This window comes from Aulonocara stuartgranti, assembly GCF_965226115.1.
Source record: "Aulonocara stuartgranti genome assembly, chromosome: 12".
NCBI lineage: Eukaryota > Metazoa > Chordata > Actinopteri > Cichliformes > Cichlidae > Aulonocara > Aulonocara stuartgranti.
In genome coordinates, this window is record NC_138948.1 from 16,340,016 (window position 1) to 16,353,376 (window position 13,361).

Genomic DNA, 13,361 nt, shown 5'->3' on the forward strand with positions numbered 1-13,361 from the left:
AATTATTTATGTGAGCAGAAGGAGGGACGTTTCTTTCTATACAAACGGGGCTCTTATTGGTTATGATTCACTTCTTTAAACACCGACATCAATCTCCACACCAAGAAATTGTTATGAAAAGACTTTAAAAAGTCGCCCCAATCCCGGTTTTGTTGCGGTACAAAATGCTCACCTGTATCGTTTCATAAATCTTAGAAAGCATGCAGTAAAAGGGTCGCATCTGTTCGTCTAAACATGTTCCTTAATCTGGACCTTAAGTGGACGTCACGCAATGAGGATTTGATCTGATGCAGGATTTGGCAATGTGAGAATATATATATATATATATATATATATATATATATATATATATACATATATATATATATATATATATGTATATATATATATATATATATATATATATATATATATATATATATATATATATATATATATATATATATATATATATACATATATATATACTTAGAAGCGCAATTCATGGCAAGTCCCATAGTTCCTTAAGCAGCAGATGGTTTTCACTTTAAAAAAAAAAAAAAAGGTTAGATAAATGGATAAAAAATACAATCTCAACAATGCACACATCTCATCTCTGTTCGCGTTCACCACCCTCTTATGTGTGCAGATAGTGAAGCGGAGATATCACAGATGATGTCTCTGTGTGAGGAGTGTGTATTTTAATGTGTGCATGACAAGATTTGTGTATGTGTGCATGGATTTGAGGTTGTGAGTTTGTGTGCACTTTGTGTGTCTGTGGGCGTAAGCACATCTAAACTGTCAGCATGACACAACGTGGGAGGTCTGACAGACGGGTGAGTGCCTTTTTCATACTCACAGCTAGATGTGTGTGTGTGTGCGCGTGTGTGTGTGTGTGTGTGTGTGCACTTGTAGCTAAGTGTTTGTTTATCAGAGCAAATTTATGAACAAAATGTCAGCAAAGGGCTCGTCTGGATTGCAAAGAGAGACAAATGTGATTGTAAGCGCGCACGGTTCGTGATTCAGGGCGATACTGAGGCAGTGAAACATGGACAACTCGTACTGAAGGAGCAGCAGTTTTGCTTTTAAGTCACTATGTTGTCACTTAGGTTGATGATATGGCTGCTTATAGGTGGAATAGTGTGACTGTGTGCTCTCAACTGTCTCTCTGTGTCAGAGCTTGCAGTTCGGCAGTATGTAGGGAATGTTGGAGGAAGACATTTTTGCGACTGTAGCTATGCAGAGACAGCGGGCCTCGAGGTGGTTGTCCCAAACGGCCGGTAAACGTGGAGGATGAGGAGGAAGAAGAGGAGGTGGAGGAAGGAGTAGGAGGCGGAGGGGAGACTTGCTCAGATGAAGAGATGCTAGCAGAGGGGCTCCCTCTGCTCACAAGACTGTGGAGACTTGAAGAAGCACTGGCCCCGACTGCACGAGGGATCTGGCTGGGGGGATGGTGATCTCCTCCTCCTGCTCCTCCTCCTCTCCTCCCTCCACCTGACAGACTTGCTCCTCCTCCTCCTCCTGGAGTTAAGGACTCTGCAGAAGAAGAGGATACCCCCTCCAGTAGCTTGGAGGACAGTGATGTAACTGGAGAATGAGTACCGGCCACCGAATTGGACACTGGGCATTGATTCTGACTGAGGCCCGGGTGTGAAACTTGGAGCTGGGCCGGTGTGGTAGACGAGCTTTGGGCCGACGCTGCAGAAGTGGCAGAGGACAGGTTAGAGGAGCCTGGAGCCAGGTATAGAACAGGGTTACGGGCCACCGACTGTGCCAAGACCCCCTGGTGATGGCGCTCCTCCCTGGCAGTGTGCCGCTCAGAAGCAGAAGGCCGGCTATGCAGAGGTGGATAGTGTTGTGGGAAGTGCTGGTTAGAGAGGTCCCCTACGAGTGCACCCCGTACCACCCTTCGGTCCCTTGGGGCCAGACTGGTGCTGCTGCTGTTGCCGAGTCCTGACCACCGGCCTGGATGATTGATCTGAGAGAGAAGCAGAAAAAAAGGGAAAGGGCAGAAGTTAAACAGACTTTATAATTTACTCTGTCAGGGAACGTGTGATGTGAATCTGCCATTTTCCAAAAATTATTTACTGAGCATGTCTCGAGTGCAAAGGAGAAGCAGCGAGTAAAAACACAGACAGACAGAGACAAATAGTGAGTCAGGGAACACGAGACAAGGAGAGTGCTGCTGTGTGCTCAGTATAGATTGTTAATTGGGTGACATTTGGCGAATGATGTCTTTGGGTTCCTGCAGCTTCATCTAATTGTTTCTAAACGAACCGGAACCCTGCTCACTAAAAAAAGTGAAGAACAGACTCACAAATACCACTGAGAGACACGCACACATTAGCACACAAACAGGACGCGGTAACGTGTGGACGCATGGAGATATCCACTCGAGGTATGTGCAAATCCCCACTCACGAAGCAATGTGGTGCCATTGTCTTTCTATCACACGTACACACACACACACACACACACACACACACACACACACACACAAGCTCAATGGGGAAGATGGCACATAAAGTTAGATGGCAGAAACAGAAGCCACCTGTTTTCTTTCACACTCCACTGCAGCCCCTTATGCAACATATCTCATCACTGCCCCCTTCTTTCTCTCTCAAACTCTCTCTCTCAAACACACATTACTAAAATAACACTGGGACTAAGTGCGCAATGTTCACTATAGAAATGCAATCTCATCCGACACTGAACCTCAGGAGAAAGTAAGCAGAGTTGACATTTGCCAACACGATGGTTGTGTGTGTGTGTGTGTGTTTTTCCTGTGTATGGCATGCATATGCATGAGCGTGTGCACGTGCGCACGTATGCCTGCGCAACATGACGTGCATGTGCTTTCCTCATATTTCCACGCAACCACACACGCAAATTAACACTAAAAGAAATGTAATTACTGCGCCGAGGTTGTCGACAGGAATTTGGGGTGAAAGGTAGAAATGCAATTAGCCAGAACATAGCTAACCGAATAAATGCGGTATAACAATGGAAACGCTAATTCAATGAAACAGTTTTCATTCATGAGCTAATACGGCCTGAAATGAAATTTTTAAAAATTAAGGGGGAGCGAAAGTGGAGTACTTTCTAAGAAAGTGAGAAGATGGAGGTCCGTGTTACAAATTGTGCTTATTAGGCCGCTGTTGGTTATAGAGTATAGAACGAAAGAATGAGTAAAAACTGTGAAATGAGGAGTCTGTGTAGGTTTATAGCTGTGTCTTAGCAAACTCCAGCCAAATTAAAATGTAAGTCCTTAATCAAATTTAGGAGATGATCGTAATCTAAATGTACTATTATGATTCTTACACACGCTGGGGCAAACGGTAACACATGCCAAAGGCCACTCACCAGCAGTGTCAACACAAAGCCTTTCAGGTCAGTCCCACTGTCCTATTTTCCAGCACTGACATGCATCGACGATCCAGCAGAGCAGCAATTTTAATCAAATTTACTCCCCACACATTTGACCACTGTGTGTCCACAGTGTGCCATTGGTGTCAATTTACATCCAATAAAGCAAAAGTGTGTGATTTTCACTAAAATAACATATTATTGTAGTGCTGATGTCAACTCAAATACAAATTAAGGCACTGGCTTTACTAAAAGCACATGTTGGGTCATTAGTTTAAAAAATCCAAACCTTTTAGCACATGGTACATACATTTAATGAGTATTTAGAGAGACATAATTAATGAAGTAGCCCTTTTATAACAGCAAAAAAATGAAATAGCCCTGATTACAATATGTTGTTGGAAATTTCAGCTGGTGAAATGGCATGTGAAAGCCTCCAGCTACTGAACATCACCAGATTTTTAATATCTTACTTACTAAGGTGCTATATCTAGCTTCTTTTTTAAATTTCAAAGTATTCTATGAGGATTTAGTTGTGACTGTGCTTGGCACTAATTTAGTCTGAGGGGGGGTAGAGTATGATGTGGGTTAAATATGATAAGAAAACAAATTCCTGAGGGGGGGAAACTGAACAAAACTGAAGTCGACCTTTCTTTGAACGTGTTTGTTTTTGCTACTGATTTTCAACACTGGAACTTGAAGATAATGTAAAGTGAATTTCTTTCCTTTTTTGGTTTTAATAATAATTTAATTTTACTTGCATATACATAACAAATGTGACACAGCCACTGCTTTCAGAATAGATGGGATGCTTGAAAACAAACAGCATGTAAAAATGTGAAAATCTTTAAATCACACATTTCAATCACAGTTTGTCTTTCGTACTGACTACTCTCCTGAGCTTGGTTCTGCTGGAGGTTTCTTCCTCTTAAAAAGGAGTTTTTCCTTCCCACTGTTGCCAAATGATTGCTTATAGTGGGTTCTTGGGGTTTTGTCTCAATTAAGGCACTTTACCTTAGAATACAAAGCATCTTGAGGCAAGTGTTGTGAGTTGGGGCTATATAAATCAAACTGAATTGAATTAAATCACTATATTAAATGAAAGCAGTGCAAACCAATAACAAACAATAGATTTTGTCAGTTTCAGTTGATTTTTTTTTTAACAACTTTCAATTAAATTCTGGGGAAAGAGTCACAGCTTGATAAAAAATGTTGACTACAAAAAGACTGTTACACTCTTAATCTGTCCATGCGGCCTGTCTCTAATGCTTGTAATGCTCCACCTACAGTATACAGAAACATAAAAGCAGTAGCTGACAGACTCACTGGGTTCAGAAATCAAAAATTGGAACTGAAGCCAAGCAATCTCCATTTTAACGGTTCCGTCTATATGCTTTCATGTCCAATGGTGAAAAAAAACTACAACAACGCTCAGCCAAAATGTCAGACGCTGTCATTGTCTATACAACTTACTTAAAGAGCTTTGGGAGTGGATCGCAGCTTTCTAATGGGCTTTAATGGGTGGATAAATAGTACAAGACTCCTTGTGAATTCCTTGATCTAATTAAGAGTGAGAATTTTCATTCCAGCCAAATTTTCTACACGGGGCGCTGTGAAAAACATGAGGGAATTGCAACAGCGTTGAATCTCTACTGTGGTGTTGCAGGTTTATGTGGGACGACTTAATTAGGGCTAAATCGCCAATCTTATTAAAAAAAATCTGTAGTGTTATTCCACCCTCAGTCATTTGAGAAAACAACAGAAGGTAAAGCGAGAACAGTAAGATACAAATTGGCAGGCAACTTTAAAGGAAATAATTACCAGGCACAGTACAAGAGTTAGTTGTAGAGACATATGCTCTCTATCAAAGAGACTTTTCTTATCCAAATTAGAAGGACAGACACTTTAGAGATAATCAATGACAATGACTCAAATAAAAGCAAACTGGTAAAAGTTGGCTGTATGTGAGTGTACAGGAGGGACATGCACGGAGGGGGGGGGAAAGGTCAAGCAAAAAAGTAAACAAAAGGAAGGAAAGGGAAGAAATGAGAAGGTGATTGAAAACAGAGATAAAGAAAAATGAGACCAAAAGTCGAGTGGACAGGAAAGTGCACAGAGAAAGTGAACAGGATAGATTTACAAACTCAGGTGTCCTTTCTCAAGTACACGCTCTGCGGCAAGCAAGCTACCTCTTTGCCACTGACAGAACAGCCTGTGTGCGCGCAAACACTCTGGAGAGTCTTTCTTTCACACACTGTCCTAAAAATACACATACATACACCCACACGCACACGTACACTAGTCATTGGTAAATCAGAGTGATTTAAAGGGGGCCCTCTCCTGCGGGCTCGGTTTTTATTGGGCAGTGAAGAATGGAGCAATGTTGTAAGGGCCAAGTTTGCATAAAAGACTTCCTTAAAACCCTAAAACAACCCTATACAATGTTTGCTATCTCCTGTCTTGGTAATTTTTATATTGGGAGAAGAGCCAGTGCGGGAGATTTATTTTATGACTTTTGCTTGCCTTGCAGCGCAGCAAAGTAAAAGCTAAATTCAGGTGTAACACAGGCCCAATGTGAGGAAAATACTCCCATGTAATTGCCATCAATCACACACCACGGCCCAGTATCCCGACACCCACACGCCTAACTCTAATGAAGGTCCAGGGGGATGAAATGCATCGGACCCCAAAACTTTGCAGCTTGAGATAAGAGAGGCAAAACTTTGTCACTGTGATTTCTGTATATTCTGTGACACCCACATACTTTGAACAAAGTAATCCTGTGGTTCTTTGGATGTGTGAAACGCTGGGGTGTTTGGTACAGATACAAAAACAGTGCAGTACACCCACATAGATGGTACTCTAAATCCTATTTAGACTATAACCAAATACATTCTCCAATTGTGATGCAGTAGCCGAAACCATCCAACCTTTCCTGTGCTGCATGCTCGACAGTCTCATATATATTTGCTTGAATATTTATGTCCAGCGTGATGGAAAAGTAGAGTTGGAAACGTGCAAAAAACAGTCAAATGGATCCTTATTATGGGATTTTAGAAAGCGAAATAAAGTGCACCGAGGCTTACAACAAACCAGTCCTCATGCACTAACAGTACTACCCACAGGTTTACAACCATGTTTGAAAGTGGAGTAGTAATAGAAGCAGGACAGACAAGCTGAGAAACATGTCAGCACTCGTGAAATCCCACAAAGCCCTAACTAGCATTTCCTATGCCCTGATAGAAATATTGAATATTCACAGACAAGGTGTGTGCAAGAAGAGTCTCCGCGGGCACTTTGCTGGATAAATAATCAACAATCAAACGAGGGGTGAAACTAAGCCTGGGCTGGTGTCTCAAGGCCATAGCCTACCTTTACTTTGAAGATGCTGGTTTTCATCAATACACACCCCCCTAAGGAGGTGAATCTCTTGCACAGCTTGTAGCGGCAAGAGAAAGCCTTGCTTTCCCTCACTCAGATTAGTCTTCTTTCTTTGTCTCACCTCTGATCCTCGTCTCTCTGCACCAGTTCTCTATACAACTTTACCAATTTCGAACTGCTCACTCGCTCTGCAGCTCACCTCTCTTGAACTTTTATTCAAAAGTTGGGCAGTAAATCCACATAATCATAGCAGTAAGAACAGCAGTGGACATGGCAAAACGAGTAAATAAGATTTTATAGGTATATCGCTTTCGTTGAAATTAGTTCAGACGAATCATAAAACAGGAATGGAATTTTTCTGTTGTTGGAGTCTTTTAATTAAGCTATAAGTTTTAACAGTTGAACATTTAATAGGTTTACCCAGCATTTGACTCTTTGCCAGTGCCTGCTCAGGCCCACGTTTCAGTTTAATTTCTCATTCAGTGAATGCTAATGCTTTCAACTGTGCGATTATTTGCATTTTGGAGGTTACCTCTCTGACAGCTTGCTCTGGACTGCTGGCAAAATACACAGAGTTTGTGGACCATCCCAGGATGCATGATAATAACCGCCAAATATGCTCTCTTTCCACGCATTGTTATTCTTTACTTGTCTCTCACCTTTTGTCCCCCCTCTTGACCTCCCTTCTTCTCTTATTTCTCACCTTATTACCCACTCTGTCCTTTCTTTTGTCCCTTCTTTTCTCTCTTTCTTTTGTTATGTAACTTGCTGGTTAAGAGTGCCAGTGGCAGCCAGGCTGAATAGGACTTGACAGCCGGAGGACTGATGGTTTGCTACAGCAGTCTGGAGACCACAGTGACAGAGAGAGATTGGAGGTAGGAAAAGTTTTCTCCCCCTTCTAGGTGGTGACAGTTGGGGTGGGTATGGGGCTGAGATGATGAAGAAAGATGGAGAATAAGAGGGGACTAAAGTTGAGCTATCACTCCAACCCACACTGCAGCACACTGCCAACCAGTTGGCTGAATGTCACATCCTGGACCTTCCCAACAGAGGCGCATACTGAGAGGCAGACCACTAATGTGATGCACTGCACAGCTAATCGGCTCACAGTGCCACCAATCTTCAATGCTGTCACAGTGCTTTTGTAAAATTATCGACTTTAGGCTGATGTTATATTGAGTAACAGCATCCCGACACACTGCAGCCCATATCAAAGAGGGTTGTCTGTCGGTAACTTGATAAATATTTAGATTTACAATATCTTAGGCAGGGCAGCTTCACTGCATATCAGTGTGGCTGAAGGCCTGAATATATTACAGTGTCTAAAGCTTAGTCATCAGTTGCCTATTTGCAAATTTGGGAAAGAAAACAAACTTGGCTTCAGGGAAAAGTTGCAACTTGTAACCATATCTGAATGCCCCATAAACCATTACAAGTACACAACTACTAGCTTGATGCCTCTGTAATATTCAAGATTGTCTGTCCACTGGCTTGCTTGTCATTATTATAGTGTTAATGCACACAAAGAAAGTTTGCTTATCTGATCTAAAAAATTGATGTTAATCAGCTGGAGAGAGCAGGAGTAGCCATAAACCATTTAAAGCAACTAGAAACATTGATAGAAATGCTACAGAGAGAGAAACTTTTCATGAATGCACCAATTGGATGGATTTTTAGATTCGTTTGTTTATGGTATTGTTAGGAAATGCCGCTGCTTGTAATAGTTGACTGACTGACATTATGTGTTGCCTGGCAACAGAAGGGCTCATCTCACTGATTAAGTGATCGGGATCACTGCGGGGAATGGGACCATCAACATTCACATCAGTTTAAAGACCTCCGATGTGATCACGGTCAAATACTGGAGTTGCTGAACAAGCGTCTGATCAGTGATTCTATGTCACTACTTATGATTGTGGGTGTTGAAAAGTGCATAGCGCTAGGTCTTCAAATTCCTCTCAGGGCAAAAAAAGAAAAAAGAAGCGGGTTGGCGAGTACCGAAGCCAGTACCATGCTGCGGACAGGAGGCCTAATGAGGTTTCTTGAGCAGCTCTGATAGGCACGGATGCTGAGAGTCTGGCATTGCTCATCAACCACCATCTCCAACAGGTCTGTGCGTGCAGGCACATAGGCATGTGTCTTGCGTGTGTGTGTGTGTAATCATGGCAAAACTCATCGACCACCAGCATGTGCCAATATGCTTGGTGAACACTGCCCAGAACCACAAGCAAGAGGAGTGGGATGTAAAAGCAAAGGGAGTGAACAAGTAAAGATGAGGGGAGGAAACGAGTGAGGGGGAAAAGTGGGGGTGAAGAAATGAAAATGAAACAGTGAAGTGGACTGAAAGGGTAGAGTGGAGGAGGAGATGTAGAGGGGAAACGAGGACAAAAATGTGCGAGGAAAAGGTAAAAGACAAAGATAGAATAAGGAACTAAAATATGGAGAAAAGAGGGGTCATAGAAAAAAGGGGATGACACAGTGCTAAAACAGGTGGTGAAACAACAAAGGAACAGAGAAGAGGCCAAAGTGTAGATGGGTCAGATGGATGAGAGGTACTCTAGGGGACAAAGTGAGAATAAAAGGTGCCAGCACTGACCCAAAGTTACAGAAGACAATTGAGATAATTAGGAAATGCAGAGACATGGTCAATGTTAGAACAGTGGCATCGATATGAGGCAAGAAAGCAACGTGGTGGAGCAGAACATTCACTCCTCAACAGGAATTATGTGTGAATGCCAATTCCTAGTTCCCATTGGTATCCACACAAATAAAAGGCTTTATTTCCCAATGAAATGCTTCAGTAAAAGTCATAAAGGCTAGCCCGTGTACACCAACACCTCAACATATATCATGTGGTGGTAAGTAGTGGTTTTAGTCTAAACAAGAGCACAATTATATTTGAAATAATTGCTGGGGCATGCATGCTCGTCATGTGCTGCTGCTATTAATTGTGGCTCAGGGAGGATTATTTTGTTACCTTTTTGGTTGCAAGCAAAAAAAAAACCAACCAAAAAATCCACAACTGACTGATTTTTAGTTTCTCTCCTGTATATTCAATTCAATTCAATTCAATTTTATTTATATAGCGCCAAATCACAACAAAAGTCGCCTCAAGGCGCTTCATATATATGAAAGTATCTCTCCTTATGCTCTCCAGTTGGATTGATTGCTGCACTTGGCTGCCCCCTCCGGGTGTCAACATGGTCCCCCCTGATGCTGTCTAATTATTGCAGAGACTGTGATCTATGCACCATTACTCTGTGCCTAATACGTTCCTGTAAGCTGTCACTACTGCTCACTCTGTAAGTGCACAATACTTACTGACTGTGTACTTCGCTGTCAGTGCTAACCCACTATTCCCAAACTGCATTTCACTGAACTTCTATCCGGTTGTCAAACTAAGTTGACAGCATTGCATTACCAGGGGCTTTCCTCAAAATGAGGATCCCTGGCCATACCTAAAGCTGGACTCTTGGCAGTGTCCCTTCTGTTGGCCCCTCGCTGAGACCTGGCAGAAGACCTGGGATTATTCCACCTTAATCAGGCTAGCACTGTAGGCTTATCATTCTTCTATCAGTCTCACCCTCGAGGCTGCGGGGGTGTGAAAGCCGTACTGTCTTCCTATATGCCCAAGGCTTGTACTGTTACCCTTAAAGAGCCTGCGTGCATGGCGATTAATCACTACACATTTCATTGCACTGCTCAGTAAGCTCTGTAAGCGTTTAAACTTGGCTATTTCACACCCTTACATCCGCACAAGAAGCATCTTCAGGACGGCAGATTTAAATTCTCAAAATGTCATCAGGCTAGAATATTTCCTCCTCCGGCCAAATCACACAGACATAAACACCTATCTGCCTAAATGCTCACTTATATGTCATTTCCTTCAGCATTTACAGAGCATCCATCCTCTCCCAGTTTCACTCAACAGTCACTGGATCAAAAGAGCGTTAGTGCTGCTTCAATTACATATACTATCGACCTATTTGGCAACGCTGGCAATGCTTCGATTTAGCATAAAAGCAAAGCGTCTCTCGTCTTTTACTCCAATAATGTAGTTTATGCATGGGAGACCTGGCAAAGTGGTTGGTTTTAATTTTTCCAGGAGTCATTTATCAATGACTCATTGTGCATGTGATGAATGTAGACAAACAGAAATATGAGTTCTAAAGTCTGCAATAAAGAATGGTGGCTTGACAGCTTAGCAGAATAGATCAAAGAGTGACAGTAAGGAAAATAATGAAGACTGTAATAATGACAGTGTGCTGAGGACTGTCAGAGCGATACATCATGTGGGAGAACTTAGCGGTGGTGCTGAAAGTGTGTGAGTCTGGACATCTTTACAGAGATGTGCACCTTTATAAATATTGTGTGAGGCCGCAGAGTGGCCTGCAACACAATTGTGGGCAGTAATGGAGTATGAAGATGATGGCAGAGGTGTGCACCAAGCCACACTCACACAAACACACACACACACACACCCTCCCACCCTTCTGTCAGTTGCTGCTGCTGCTGAGTTCCTTTCCCAGTTTCTCATCTTGCTCTGTGTGACAACCCAGGTGGGCTGAAAGAATACAGGAAATCGGAAAGGTGAGGGTGAGGGGGAAAAATGATGGATGAAGAGAATTCCAAACAGGAAGAAGAAACAGGTAGATTTTCCATTAAATGTCTGGGAGGCCTGATGATAACAGTGCATCTGCCACCTGTGTCATCACGTTGAAAACAACTGACTGCCCTGCTGCTCCCACACTCCACTCGATGAGAGAGAAGGAAAAAGGAGGGCGATCGAGCGTTCTCCCATCACATATTTACAAAGGTTACTTAGCTACTTATCACATTTGCCAAAAAATGCAGAATAAGGAGGCAGATTATTAGCACGCGGAGCTTCAAAGGATAATAAAAGCTTTATAACTGTGCAGTGAACACCCGTGCTTTTTTTGATTGTTAAAGACAGATGCCACAGACTGGCGTACTGTGCCTGACGAGCTGGAGCAGCCACACGCTGGCAGAGAACCAAATATTGTTTCACTGGCAGATGTGGGAATGTGGCCACACCGACAGGAAAGTAAATAATTAATGCTACCGATTTTTGAGAAGAGATTTGTGGTAGAAATTTGCGTCTGCAAAGGAACTCTTAGCAGGATAAGCGGAGCAGAATTGCAATTCCAGAGCTCCTGGAAAGAATCCAGAAAGACATAATTTTTCCAAATGAGACACATTTTCCAAATGAGGTTGGGCACAGAAAATGAGTTTGCAAAAGTTATTTTGTTCTAATTGTGTTTTAATGAACTATTTTTGTTCTGAATAATTGAATCTTTTCTCCTATAAAAGCCACAGAAATCATTAGCCTACATTCTACATTGGTGTTGTCATTGTTTCTGCACCGTGTCCCATTTTTAGTCTTGTTATCAGCAGATACATTAAAAGGCACTATTTAAATCACTACCCATTCCATAGCAGTTAGACCAACCAGCCTCACTGGGAAGATTATCTGCAGGGAGCCACAGTACACCAACCCTAAATTTGAGGAAAACAAGAGCTGAATTTGAAGCAGCTAGAAAACATAAAATGCACTCTATTTATACAAATGTGAAAAGACCGAGCACAAAAATAAATAAATACATTTTAAAAATTGCACCGTTTATTTGCTGCCTCAAAAAATGCCATTTGGCTCAGAAATAACCTTATTTGAAAAGAAAATGGAAACAGAGCTATATTTTAGAAATATCTGCAAAACTGAAGGAAGCTGACAGCTGGATGGTTAATCAATTTATTATCGCATATCAAATATCTCAGTGGATACAAAGAAAAAGTGAGGGGAGACGACTGAGAGAAGAAAAACACATGTGGCCTTCAGTGACTCCTGGTGTTCATGTATTAATCGTGAAAGTTCTGCATTAGATTTGTGCAATCGTGAGTCTGCGCTGTGGAGGCTAAGTATGTTTGCCGGTTCGTGCATCAGAAAAAGGTCTTGTCATATCGCTCCGAGTACCTGAGGGCCTCAAATCCAACACTGTACGTCTCTCCTTAATTATTAAACATAAGGAGAAAGAGCAGCAAAGAGAACACAGAATGAGGAAAGAGGCAGAGGGACGACACAAGCAGAGGACAATAGAGGACTTGAAAGGGAATGGCTGTCCGTGAATACAACGTTACTGGTGTAAGAAAAAGAACAAAGGAATGAAAGGACAGAGATTCATTCTGTGATTAATTATCCTCATTGTATTCTCAAAAAGCGCTGAGGAAAGAGAACCAGAGGCACGCACAGAGACACCGACTGACATACACAAACACACAATCGAGCAAAGTTTGAACAACAGTGTTTCTGAAAGGTCGTTAGATTCCCCTGAAGTTATGAGGACAGGGCTAAAATTACATTTTAACTGAGGTGGACTGCCTCTCGGTTTATGAAGTTATTAACTACAGGCTGTGTGTAAACACTTTCACTTTCTCGCTCTACAACTAGAGTTTGAATTCTGTAATCTTTTATGAAAACAAATTAGACCCATATTTGATTTTTGATGAGACTGCCCTGGAGTTTTAAAAAGGCTTTAAAAGTTTGATATGTGAAGGCTAAAACAGCCTGCAGCACAGAAAGACAATTTCCCACATTTGCAACTGCCATCAAATAGAAA

At 42.0% G+C, this 13,361-nt stretch overlaps 1 protein-coding gene across 4 annotated transcripts in view; it reads right to left on the reverse strand.

Moving 5' to 3' along the window:
* Window positions 1-413: 413 nt before the first annotated feature.
* The window catches only part of ccser1 (coiled-coil serine-rich protein 1), a 128,918-nt gene continuing 115,970 nt past the window's right edge, over window positions 414-13,361 (reverse strand). For all 4 annotated transcript variants that reach the window (XM_082553599.1, XM_082553600.1, XM_082553597.1 and 1 more), the window contains one exon: window positions 414-1,957. In XM_082553599.1, coding sequence (XP_082409725.1) covers window positions 1,136-1,957 — 822 coding nt within the window. In that variant the 3' untranslated portion in view covers window positions 414-1,135. The remainder of the gene's footprint in view (window positions 1,958-13,361) is intronic.